General features: G+C 38.4%; 1 protein-coding gene across 3 annotated transcripts in view; it reads left to right on the top strand.

Moving 5' to 3' along the window:
• The first annotated feature begins 244 nt into the window (after positions 1–244).
• The window catches only part of LOC104600182 (eukaryotic translation initiation factor 2 subunit beta), a 33,626-nt gene continuing 20,289 nt past the window's right edge, over positions 245–13,581 (top strand). The window contains exons 1-3 of one of the 3 annotated variants that reach the window (XM_010263111.3): positions 245–408; positions 1,506–1,553; positions 1,656–1,702. In XM_010263111.3, the coding sequence (XP_010261413.1) occupies positions 1,658–1,702 (45 nt within the window). In that variant the 5' untranslated portion in view covers positions 245–408; positions 1,506–1,553; positions 1,656–1,657. Of the gene's footprint in view, positions 409–1,505; positions 1,554–1,655; positions 1,703–7,821; positions 7,870–13,581 lie in introns of those variants that run through there. The other 2 variants (XM_010263033.3, XM_010263188.3) reach the window with 2 other exon arrangements.

The following is a 13,581-nucleotide window of genomic DNA, read 5'->3' as shown; positions in this document are numbered from 1 at the left end:
TTTTATTAATTAACAACAGATTTTGCTTATTAATTTAATATTAATTAATAATAAATAAAATTATTAAATATTTTGGATTTTCCCGTGCATTGCCCCCGCTAGTAATAAAGAAAAATAAAACCACTTAATTGAAAATGTCATAAAAATCCATCCTTAATTTTACTTATAAATAATATCCGTGCGATGCACGGGTCTATGACTAATTCCCTAATATACCTTGGGAATCCAAATTCCCAAAACCCTCTTCTAAGTTCTTACTTGTAACTTTGGAAGGCATCATCCTCTTGGCCTCTTTTAGTAAGCAAGACTCGCAGTCACAGACTCATTCTCGTTCTCGTAGCCGGTGAAATTGTTTTCTGTGAAATATTTTCAGTTCAAAGCACGCTTCGGTATTCAGAACTCTAAGAGGTATTTACTTGGTCTTTTTCTTCTTCTTATTTACATCTCTTCTTTCCTGTTCGAAAATTTTGCCCAATCGAGAAATCATAATTGAAGTAGGGTCTCCCTCCCTTCCTCCTCCCTCTCTCTCTCTCTCTCTCTCTCTCTCTCTCTCTTCATGGGCGTGCATGCATGTGCTGGAATTATAGTGAAGTTTGAAAGTGATTTGACAGAGAAGCTGAACCCCTCCTTTATTTCTAGAATCTGGATTGCTCATGATATCTTCCGTTTGAGATGATTGTCTAATGAAATATTTAATTTTGATGGAACCTCCATGGTTGAGTTGTTTCTAATTCAAACTTCCAATGGGGATAAAGAAGATTGCTAGGCGAGATTTTTTGGTGAGGTTGTCAACTAGAGTTCTAGGGAAACCAACTTTTATACTTTCTAAAGCTAGACTATAGAATTGCATGGTGTTGGATTTGGAAAGTCTTACCATTTTAAATTCAGACGCGGATGAACAAATGAAAGAAAGAACCGGATATGAATTCGGAATTTCATGCATCTCATAAAAACGGTTTTTTAATGCAGTTAATTATCTTGATTCACATCCACCTTAGATGAAGTTAAGCTACAGGTTCTTAAGAATAAGCTTAAAGAACTACATGTTAGAATCTAAGATTATGATTATAGATGTAAAAGATTAGGGCCTATATCAGCATAAAAGATAAATAAGGGTTTTGAATGCGAGATTTGGGAAATTTTATTGATTTTTAACCTTGATAGGATTTTATGAGGAAAGTACTGTAATGTGGCAGGAAGGGAGAAAATGAAAAAAGAAGTTAACTAGAATCAAACCCATGCACTTAAGTTAGTTTGTTTTCATTTTTATGTTATTATCTCTTTTAAATATTTTTCACACTGTTACAATCTTTCTTTGTGCATTAGAGAAGATAGTTTTCTCTTTCAATTGCATTTAGCGTTGTTCCAAGTTCCAAATTGTTTGTGTGTCTTATTTTGATTAAAAAAGAAGAGCTGTTTTTGCAATCTACTGATTTTTACTCTTCAAGGGTATTGCATTTTCTGATTCTTCAAATAGAGCTAATAAAAATCCTTTTTTGGGGTAGGTGGAATTTTATGAAGTTCGTGAGCATAGGGAAATTGTTATTGATTTGGTATTTTACATAAGTTCTGATTTTCTTTACTTATTCTCTCTTTTTTTTTATAGGTTTTCTTTACTTATTCTCATTTCTATGGTTTTGTTTGATTTGGAACAGATATGGCAGAAGAAGCTCCTGTTGACTTGAAGGAAGATGTGCCAGAAGTAAGTTTGCGTTTCTTCTTTCTCCTTTTCTCTTTTTTTTTTGATAATAAATTAAAGTTTATTAAAAGAAAAAGGGAAGAAAGCGGAATCTCAGGTGACAAGATATTGCCAGTATACCCAAAAAGTAATCATCAACCATTCCTTAACCGGTTAACCCTTACAAAAAAAGTATCTCTACCCAACTACATCAAGAAAACTAAAAAAGAGAACCCAAGAAGAACTCCTTCAAACTCAATCTGTGCCAGTTTCCACAACCTAACTGCATATGGACTCAACCTTTTCAAACAATGAGCATATAAGAACCTCATAACTACTAGATATCTGCCCAAAAACGCCTCAGTGAACAATCCTTTCTCTCTACAACTAACAGCTCCTTTCCCCCAACCCTTCAAAATGTCCCTTTAACTTTTATTTTTCACTTCAATACATCATATGCTTGATTGTTGACATTTAGTGGTGTTGGAATTTTATGTGCTGTGGTAGTGACTAGTGAGCAGTGTTTTCAGCTTGTTGTTGACCCAGCCGGTTGGATTGGTGACGGGTGACCGGTGACCCATGACCCAGTTACAATCCTGGTTTAGGTTAATCTATAACCCACTATATTACAAAAAATTGGTGGCTTGGTCAATAAATGTGTCGACCCAGATGGTTATCTGAACCATTTAACTGGTTACTGATTTTTGTATTACTTTTTCTTTGAGTTTTTAATAATGATAAATTCACATGTTGACCTGGAGATAAAAGTGGTTCAACCTCCAGGTTTGGTTTTAAAACACCGATTATTTTTTCTTTTAATTTTAATCTTTTAATCATTAACCATGAACAAAGAAGTTCCGTAATTTTAATCTTTTGATCATTAACCATGAACAAAGAAGTTCCATAATTTTAATCTTTTGATCATTCAAAGCATTAAACTTGTCATACTGAGTTCTGTCTCTTTTGCATGTCACCATGTGATTTCAAACCACTGGTTCCAGTTTTTTGTGCCTTGTGCTTTTAAAACACTGGTTCCAGTTTTTTGTGCCTTGTGCTTTTAAAACACTGGCTGGTCCTGTGTACCAAGTGTCTGAGTTGATATGAGCTGGTATCTTATAGACTTATACCTTTGTGCTTATATATTAGATACATATTTATGTCATTGAAGCTTAACTTTGACTGTATAATATGCTTTTTCCATTGAAGAGGGCCACTTTGTACTTTCTGTTATTTTTATTTTGGTATGGGAGTCAATAACAGGCAATGCCAGTTCCTTTAACCTTATAACATGGTTGGGGGTGTACTTCCTTTATACCTTAATAGGTACTTCTTGATCTGTTGTTGATAATAAAGGATTTGGTCCATATTCCATACTTCTATGCCTCTGTTGCCTAAAGTTTCTTTATATTGATAAGATTTGTAGTGTCCAAATTCTATGTTTATTTTGGAGGTTGATATTATTTTCTTTACCATGTTGGCGAACACCCCCTAAACTACAAGTCAATTGTTTTTTCTTTGTTGGAAAATTTATCAGTTTTCTCATCAATTTGACTGATTTTTGTCACTTACCTATTGCAGCTATGCCATGGTTCTGTTTAACTCATTGAGTTTCTAGTTCTATATCATAATATCATAACATTATTTTTTGAACAAGATAATATCATAACTAACGACGTTATATAGCCACCCATCCAGGCTTAGGACCAGAACTACAACCTAACATGATTAAAATTATCAGGGAGACACTTTTCATGACAGTGAACACAGGATATGTATTTGAACATTGTTTCCTGATTTGTTCTCTCCATATTATTATAAGTCTTTTCTTCCATTAATCGCTACTTTCCCTTGCGCATCCCTTATTGAAAAAGCAACATCTCTATCTTTTTACCTTTACTAGATCATAGAAAATTATAAGCAAAAGAAGAAAGCACTCCAAGGTTATGGAAGAAGATTTCAATAAGTTAACATTTACAATCTTTTTTTTTTGATAGGTAATCATGAAATTAGTCATTAAAATAAAAGAATATTATGTACCTGCTTGGGTCATCTTTTCCTCCCCAAGTGATTCTCTTCAAAGAGTATCCCTCTTTTTCTACCAACTTAGCATTAACTTGAAGTTTGATGGTAGCTGAAGATGCCATCAAGATTTAACTGAAATTAGAGGGGTATTTGTCAAGATTGATGGAAGCATTTTTGGGCCTTTGGAACTACCTTTTTTTTGTTTGGTACTGTCGACACAAATTTCTTGCATAAATTTGGAGCACAAAAATTTAACGAAGACAAATCAAAGAAGTTCAATGTTTTTTTTTTTGAGAAATGTTAGTGGGATACAAACTCTTTTTTTTGGCAAAGAAAATCCTCTGATTCTCTTGTCACGAACACAACCCGAACTTGTATTTGTAGCTTGTCACAAACACGATCGGAAAAGCTTGGTGACTTGTAGTTGTAGAAGGAACTTGCAGTGACCAATTGTATGCAAGGTTCAAAGTATCGTTACGTATCGGCCCATATTGACCGATAGGTATCGTTCCGGGATCCTTCCGATACGCCCCTACAGTTGGTGTATCGGGGGTTTGACTGGTTCAGGGGATGGAGGGGTCCTAGACCGACTCCCCTGAACCATTTTTGAAAAAAAAAATAAAAAAAAAGTAAAAAAGCAAGTATCGAAATGGGCGTATCGGGCGTATCGATATTTTGAACCTTGATTGTATGTGAACAAAGCTTTTGTTCACGATTAATTGTTGATTTGAACATGAACCACAATGCTAACCTTTAGTTGTAAGAGGTCCCTTGGTTGTAAAATGTAATAAATTGATGGAGGCCTTCGTGGTTGAAAGGATTTGTCGAAAACATTTTGATTCTAGTAATTTGGCAGAGGCTTTTGACTGCAGTAAATTGAAGACCGAAATTCCCCAATCGATGTAGCACAAACTAGTAGTAGCTTTGAATCTTCAATAGTTGAGGAGATAAAAATTTGGATCTTCCTTCCTTGATCTAGATGCAACCATCCCTTCATTTTTCTTGTTAAAAGAAACAGAGCCAATGGAGTTGAATTGAGGAGCCGAAGGGGGGGGGGAAGAGCCGAAGGAAGAACCCCTTGCTCTCCTTCATCCATCTATTAATATGGGGGCCCACTAGATTGATGGTTTGGTGATCAATTAAAAGCAAATTAGAAAAATGGGTTGGATTTGTCTCCCACTTATTTAAAGCCAAGTGCCACTTGGCAAAAGGGGTTGGGCCCATACAGCTCTTAACTTATTTGACCGACCATGGCTTCCAAACTTGGTTGATCAAGCAACCCCCCTTGTGTGCTGATTTCCTTTTAAATGGGTTTCTCTTAATTATAATTTGTATTATTTTGGAACGTTAGTTGGTTTGAGATCCCCAATTAACAGATCGGTGAGCAATCTTTGATTCTCATTTAAGGCTGCATTTGTTTGAGGTGTAAATTCAAATTTTACACCATGGAAAAAATGAACCGATTTAGTGATCAGTGGAAATTAAAACTGGTTCATTTTGAAAATTTACACCTACCTTTTTTGGTTGTCAAGGTGTAAATTCGGTGAGATGGTGCAGAGGAGGAGAAGACGGTCTACAGAGGAAGAGGGAAGCAGGGGTAGAAGAAGAAGAAGAAGAAGAAGAAAAAGGAGGAGGAGAAGAGAGAACGAAAGAGAGACAGATCAAACAAAGCTAGAGGGGCCGCTGCAACTGCTCGACTCGGTTGAACGACCCAAAAAAAGCAGAACAAAATCCAAACAACCTACCATTTCATACTGAATGCGTTCTCTTGACCTCTTCGTTGTGTCTCACCTCGCCACCAAACCAAACCCCTGAAAGTAAAAACCACGAAACAAGCCCTAAAATACGATATCCACCATGAACGACAAAGCTCATGTTAATAGCTATTATTTTTTCTTATGTATAGTACCGCAGGGTTACTATTGTACTTTTGCTCCTTTTTTATTTTAGTTGCTGTCGCCCTAGTATATATATTAAAAAGCTACGCCACCAACAACATCTTTGAGCTCTCAGTTCTCTCTTATCTCTTCTTCTCTCTCTTTTCTCTCTTCTTTCATTCTTTTCTCTTGCATAACATGGTATCAAAGCAGGACTACCAGATCTGAAAGGAGAAGTCGAGCGAACAGTCCATTTTCTTCTTTGCACCAGATTTCCAGATCTGTCGCCCTCATCTACTGTTCAGCTGATTGAAGATCTCACACATTGAAGTAACCTTTCTCTCTCTCTTACCTTTTTTTCTGGTCGTGTGCCAGGGCAGAACCTGTATTAGGTTTGCCGATTGGATGTGAGGTGATCAACACCTCTTTCTTTCCTTTTTGTGGGGTCGACTGATCCCTGAGAAACTGTAGGTCGTGAGGACCTTTTTTGTGTGCTGCAACATCGGCTTTTATGGTGAATTGTGGGTCAGAAAGTGACCAATACCTCTTGTGTGCTGCAACAACAGTTTTTATGGTGAACTGAAGGTCAGAAAGTGGCCAGTACTTGCTGTAATAGTAGTCCTGTTGATGCGTATGTCAAGAGATGACCTGTATGCATTGTGGCAATACTTGTGTTGAACTTGTAAGTCAAGGGATGACCTGTTAGTGCTGTAACAACACCTGTAGTAACACTTTAAGGCTGTGTACCCCATTTAAGAGTTGTTTTTGAATCTAAAATCATGAGTGGTGAAGATTCTGCTACATCCGGTGTTTCCTCAATGCTGAATGGAATGAGTGGGGGTGTGGACCTATTCTTTCCCATGGCTGTTATCCCTCTTGATTGTTTAAATTATTTAGAGTGGTCAAGAGGGATCAAGTTGTACATCATTGCAAGGGGAAAGATAGGCTATATTAATGGGAGAATCAAAGAACCACATTCTGGGAGTGCTGAATATGACAGATGGAACCGGGAAAACAACATAGTCATGTCTTGGCTTTTAGTTTCTATGCAACCTCAAATAAGAAGGAATTTCATGTGGGTTGAAACGACAAATGAGATATGGGAACAAACAAAATCAACATATTCAGAACTGCGACACTATGCAAAAATCTACCAACTACAGGCAGAATCGTCTACTTGTAAATAGGGGGAGAGGTATCTATCTGTGTGCTATTCAGACTTGACCTTTGTCTGGAAGGAATTAGATCATTATCAGAGTGTGGACTGGAAGTGTGATGAAGATGCAAAACTGTACAAAAAACTCGTCTCCTAGCAGAGAGAGTGTTTGCTTTCTTACATGGTTTGAACCCTACATATGAATCTATCAGAGTTTAGATCCTATGTAGCAAGGATCTTCCATCAGTTCAGGAAGTTTATGCTCTTGTACAATCAGAAGAAAGCAGAAGGAATTTGATGAACAGTTCTGGAGGAGATGCAGTTGTGTTGGCAGTGAAAGGGAGTGTTACTACCGGTGGGGGAAATACTTCTAGGAAGGGAGATCTTCAGAAAAAAGATGGATGACAAGGACAAATTGTGGTGTACTCATTGCCAGAAACCCCGACACACCCGAGACACATGCTGGGATCTTCATGGGAAGCCGGAATGGGCTCAAGATCTGAATAAGAAGCAAGGTTCAGATACGAATAAAAAGTCGGGACAACAAGGTACAAGAAAACACACTATGGCAAACATGGCTATTTAGGAGAATCAGCCCCCCATTCATACTGTGACTCGGACACATTCATCTAGATCTGACCCAAGGGAGGATATTATAAATTCCTTCCGTGACCATTTAGAGCTCTATGGTAGAGCAATTCGTCAGATGGATGCTCCTCCCTCAACTTCATTTGCGTTTACATCAGGTAACTCTGCCACAATTTTCCGTGTTGCTTCTCATAACTCTGACACTCCCTGGATCATTGATTCTGGAGCGTCAAAACACGACTGGTACGTCCTTTTACTTTAAAACCTATCACATTTTTTCTGGAAGAGACAATGTGAGACTAGCTGATGGATCATATACTACCATAGCTGGTCAAGGAACCATTTCTCTCCCTCTCGGCCTTACCCTCTCTGATGTTTTACATGTTTTGAAATTTCCCATTAATTTGTTCTCTGTTAGTAGTATTGCTAATTCCTTAAACTGCTCAGTGACCTTTTTCCCTTCTTACTGTGTGACCCAGGATTTGGCATCGGGGAAGACGATTGGTAGAGGATGTATGGTTAATGGACTTTACATGCTAGAGAATAAGGTTGGTCTTCAAGTCACAGAGTCTAAGAGTCAGTCCTGTAAGAGTCAAGTTTATTTATGGCATTGTCGTCTTGGTCATTTATCTTTTGAGTCTTTGAAAGTGGTGTTTCCAGAATTGTTTAAGTCGGTGTCCGTTTCAGATTTCTCTTGTCAAACTTGTCAATTGAGTAAGTAGTGTATAAGTCATTTTCTTTAAAAAAATAATAAATCTGATTTTCCTTTTCACATTGTTCATTCTGATGTGTGGGGCCCTGTTACTTTACCATCTGAGAGTGGCTACAAGTATTTTATTACCATTATCAATGATTATTCTAGATATACATGGGTATATCCCATGCGGACCAGGGATGAAGTACCCAAAATTATCCAAGATTTTCAGCAGATGGTCTTCACCCAATTTCAAACTAAAATCCAAATTTTTCAGTCAGATAATGCCAAAGAGTATTTTCATAGTGATCACACGGAATTTTTTGCGTCACGTGGTTCATTTCACCGTAGCTCTTGTGCCCGAACATCACAATAAAATGGTGTTGCTGAAAGAAAGAATCGGCACCTCCTTGAAGTGGCCCAGGGTTTACTACTCCATATGAATGTCCCAAAACGTTTTTGGCTTGAGGCTGTCCTTTGTGCTATCTACCTCATCAACCGTATGCCCTCTCGTTGGTTAGAGTACAAAGCCCCACATCAGCTTCTCTTTCCTAAGGCTCCCCTATTTCCCATTCCTCCTCTCGTTTGTCCAAAATTTGTCCCCCCATTCGTGGGAAATTGGATCCTCGTGCTATTCCTTGCATATTCTTGGAGTACTCCTTCATTCAAAAGGGATACCGTTGTTTTGATATTGTTTCTCGGAAATTCTATGTTTCCATGGATGTCTCTTTCTTTGAGAGTGAGCCTTTTTTCCTTGTTTCTCCTCAGGGGGAGAGTAGGAATGAGGAGAAACTAGTTCAGCTCCCTCCTCTTCCTGATCCTCCTCATTTTCGTGTCTTCTTCCGTCGTCACAAAGGCCAACCAAATTCAAGAGCTGTGGAGAATCTAGAAGCTGTACCTCCAGTGCCATTAAACTCTTCGGGGACAGACCATACCCACTCAGGTATCTTGGTTCCCATTGATGTTCCTGCCCCATTGCCATTGATACCTTTGTTGCTAACGACCTTGACCTTCCTATTGCTCACAAGAAAGGTGTTAGATCGTGCACCACTAAACACTCCATTTCCTACTTTGTTTCCTATGAAAACATTTCACCTTCTTTTCGAGCCTTTCTCACATCCATTGACAGTGTCCCTATCCCTAAGAATGTGGCAGAAGCTCTTTCAGTACCTGGATGGACAGATGCTATGAAGGAAGAAATTAATGCCCTTCATAAAAATGGCACATGGGAACTTGTAGATCTTCCTAAGGGAAAGGGTTCAATTAGATGTAAATGGGTGTTCACAGTCAAACATAGGGCTGATGGCACGGTGGAGAGGTATAAAGCTCGTTTAGTGGCAAAGGGGTTTACACAAGTGTATAGAGTTGATTATGCAGAGACTTTTGCACCCATAGCCAAGATGAACTCCATTAGAGTTCTATTCTCTCTTGCTGCTAATCTTGATTGGAATCTACATCAGTTTGATATCAAGAATGCATTCTTGAATGGTGACCCTAAAGAGGAAGTTTACATGATACAACCCTCTGGTTTTCAGGCTCAAGGCAATGAACAAAAGGTGTGTAGGTTGAAGAAGTCTTTATACGGGCTACAATCACCGAGAGCCTGGTTCAGCAGATTCCATGCAGCGGTTCAGCAGAAAGGATACAAGCAATGCCAATCTGATCACACATTGTTTGTGAAAAGAGGAGAAGGTAAAATTGCTGCTTTGATAGTATATGTTGATGATATAATTATCACTGGCGACTGGAAGGATAAAATCCAAAAGTTGAAGAGTTTTCTTGCCACACAGTTTGAAGCAAAGGATCTAGGTCCTCTAAGATACTTCCTAGGAATTGAAGTTGCCCGCTCAAAAAGGGGTGTCTTCATTTCCCAAAGGAAGTATGTCCTAGATTTACTCCAAGATACAGGAAAACTGGGAGTGAAGCTAATTGATTCCCCCATTGATCCTAACCATAAATTCGGTGACAACCAAGGTGAACCTATCAAGGATGTGAAACGGTTTCAGAGACTTATAGGGAGATTGTTATATCTTTCTATGACCTGCCCAGACATTGCTTATGCAGTTGGTGTCCTTAGCCAGTTCATGCATGCTCCTATGACCACTCATCTTGAAGTAGCAGAAAGAATCCTCCGATACCTTAAAAGGTTTCCAGGTGCTGGCTTGTTGTTTCAAAGGCATGGACATTTGAAAGTTGAAGTGTATACTGATGTAGATTGGGCAGGATCCCTAAATGACATAAAGTCAACTAGTGGCTACTGCACCTTCATAGGAGGAAATCTAGTTACCTGGAGAAGCAAAAAGCAAAGTGTGGTGGCTAGATCCAGTGCTGAAGCTGAATATCGAGCAATGGCTCATGGAGTGCTTGAAATTATGTGGATAAAGAATCTGTTGAGCGAGTTGGGTTTTCTAGTGGACAGACCTATGATCCTATTCTGTGATAACAAAGCAGCTATAAACATTGCTACTAACCTTGTGCTACATGATAGAACTAAACACATTAAAGTCGACAAGCATTTTATCAGAGAGAAAGTTATCACAGGGAAGTGTGTACTCCCTATGTCAGCTCTGAGGATCAACTTGCAGACATCTTTACAAAAGGACTACACCACTCAAGACATCATGATTTAAGTGACAAGTTGGGCATGATTGACATCTATGTCCCAACTTGAGGGGGAGTGTTAACAGTTGTTATTTTTTCCTATGTATAGTACCGCAGGGGTACTATTGTACTTTTGCTCTTTTTTTTTTTTTATTTTAGTTGCTGTCGCCCTAGTATATATATTAAAAAGCTGCGCCGCCAGTAGCATCTTTGAGCTCTCAGTTCTCTCTTCTCTCTTCTTCTCTCTCTTTTCTCTGTTCTTTCATTCTTCTCTCCTGCATAACAGCTCACAACTTCTATAACAACCCAACACGCCACAGGGGTTCAGATCTACCGTTGCAACTTGCAGCGGCGGCGACGGAAAGAGAGAAAAAAGGAGGGGGGGGGAAGAAGAAGAGAGAAGGAGGAGAGAGAGAGCGAGCGAGCGAGCGATTACCTTTTATATTGATAATTTTGATGTATTTATTACATTGGTTATCGATGTAAATAAAATTCAAAATGTAATTTTACACTGATTTTGGTGTAAAATTACATGTTTACCAAACGTCAGTAAAATTGAACCGGGGTGTAAAGTTTACCCCGGCTTGATTTTCCACCCCAAACAAACGTAGCCTAAATGTAATTGAATGCATAGAATGTCTCCCTACATGCCACTTGGCAAAGGGGCTGGGCCCATGCATCATTTAGCTCATTGACCAATCATCATTTTCCGTTTTTTTTTGGGTGGATCAATTAAGTCTTGAAAGCTGCTGGTTGCCTTTTAAATGGGATTCACTAAATCCCAAATCAAGATTTTGAATTAAGGATTTTTCTCCCTTTTTTATCTTATGAGACCATTGTACCAAACACTTGAAGCTTAAGCCCAAGAGAAGTAATTGTTTCCTTGGGCTAACGGGCCAATACATTCTCCCCCATCCAACATCTTCATTGGGCTCAATTTTGTTATTTTTCTTGGTGGACCCAATAGCTCCTTTCTATTCAATCTCGTGTTGGGCCCTATTTATTTCAGTTCTTGGGACAAAATTTACATTATCAACAGGTACTATGATTAAAAGGTATTTATTGAGGAGTCAAAAAAAGACCATCGCTGTCAGAATGACTAATAGTGGGAACTGAAGAAATCGTGGGTGGTTTTGGTTGGAGATGAGGTTATTGCGTGGCTCAAGAATTTTGTTGCGGATGCCATGCACAAGGAGAGGAGTTTGGTTTGGAGAAGTCTTAAGGAGACGGAAGGAAGGTCATATGAAGTAGGGAGGAGGAATAACAGAGGTAATTTCATTGCCCTGTTTGAACATTTTGGAAAAGGTAGGAAACAGTTGGTTTGTTTCCCAGAAGGAAGAAAGGGGGAAGGGTGGGGTTTAATCTTCAACATCTTGGAAGGCTTCACTATTTATTTAGAGAAAATGTTCACCATAGCTAAGGAGTTTAAAGTGGCAAATAAGGGTTTTATGTATCTGAAGGAGTTTGAGTCAGAAAAAACCGTAGTTTTTGCATGAGGGAATTGAAAGTGCAATATGGATGTTAAGGAAGGAAAGGACTGGAATAAGATGCTAGTGGTTGAATTGAATGAGGGGGTGCAGGAGTGGAAGAAGATTGCAGAGGCGGTAAGTTGAGGTTTAAAACTTAAAGGTACTATGATTTTCACACCTTTTGAAAAACGAGAAGCCCTTATTTATTTGGTTGAAGAAGAAATGGAGTTGGAAGCAGTAAGTTTACAGATGATTTGGGGTAACATTTGACTCAAGGTGGTCTCCTTTGTCCAATGCAAAGTCACTGTGTATTGAAGATGGCGTTACTGTTCATTTGGTCGAACTTCCTTTCCATCTTTGGAAGCAAGAAGTATTTATGTCCATTGCATCAATTTTTGGAGGGAAGTTAGTAGGAGTCTTCACTATCGATTTGCACTCGGCAGCATTACTTATCAATGGAGTTAAGCCAAAAGACATTCCTGGAAAGGTGGGCGTGCTGACTGAAAATCTTCTCTTATCACCATAGTTTTTAAGGTGCCAAGGCGAGGCTAGGCGATAGGGGGGCGCCTTGTCGCCTAGTCGCCTAGGCGATGGATCTTTTTTAAGTAAAGCCATATATCCTAGGGTAGTTCCCTAGGTTTCATAACCATCTTTCCTTAATAATTATCCATAATTTTCATAAGAGAAGTATAAATTTCATGTTTTAAGTTTAGAAAATCAACATTTTATGAGAAGAAAAGGAACGAAGGAAAAAAAATATATAGGGGCTGAACCCCTACTTTTGTTATAGGAAAAGACGAAAAGAAAAGGTGGAAGAAGATCTATAAGAAGAAAATGTGTTGATTAGACAAAATTTTAACTTCTTCCCTTGCTTATTGGCTCAAGTTCTGAAATCTTTGAGTATTCAATCAAGGATCAAAGCTTCAATATGATATGCCCCGTATCGGGTGAATTGTATTGTATCTTTTGCGTCCCAATACACATGTTTACAGGTGTTTTCAGGAACCCATTTTTTAAAATAATATATATATATATATTTAAAAATGAAATTGAAAACCAAATAAATAAAAAAATAGGGGGAGTATCGTTATAAGTACTGATACACCTCTACCGATACACAGAGGTGTATCAATACTTTGAACCACGGGTTCAATACAACAATTAGCAATGTTTGTGTTGATTAAACCCTAACAAATAAGAAAATAATAAAAATAAACACATAAAATGAGTATTTTAGTTTAATATTGCCTATTTTATAATTATAATGTCAAAAAATATAAAATATAAAAGCATTTTATAACGTAGTGCACAAAACTACTTGGCGACTGGGCGAGGTGAGCCTCCAAGGGCACCTTGTCGCGTAGATGCCCGCCTAGGCGTCACCTTGACAACTATGCTTATCACCATGGTTAGTGACCTCCATTGAAGCTTCTCTGTGGAAGGAAGCTCGCAGGGAGGAAGATGAAGGGACTGAGAGGGAATGCCTACATTGCATT

Source organism: Nelumbo nucifera, chromosome 3 (assembly GCF_055504915.1).
Source record: "Nelumbo nucifera cultivar China Antique chromosome 3, China Antique-T2T, whole genome shotgun sequence".
Classification (NCBI taxonomy): domain Eukaryota; kingdom Viridiplantae; phylum Streptophyta; class Magnoliopsida; order Proteales; family Nelumbonaceae; genus Nelumbo; species Nelumbo nucifera.
The sequence above is the reverse complement of the archived record's forward strand: the minus strand, read 5'-3'. Positions and strand labels throughout refer to the sequence as shown.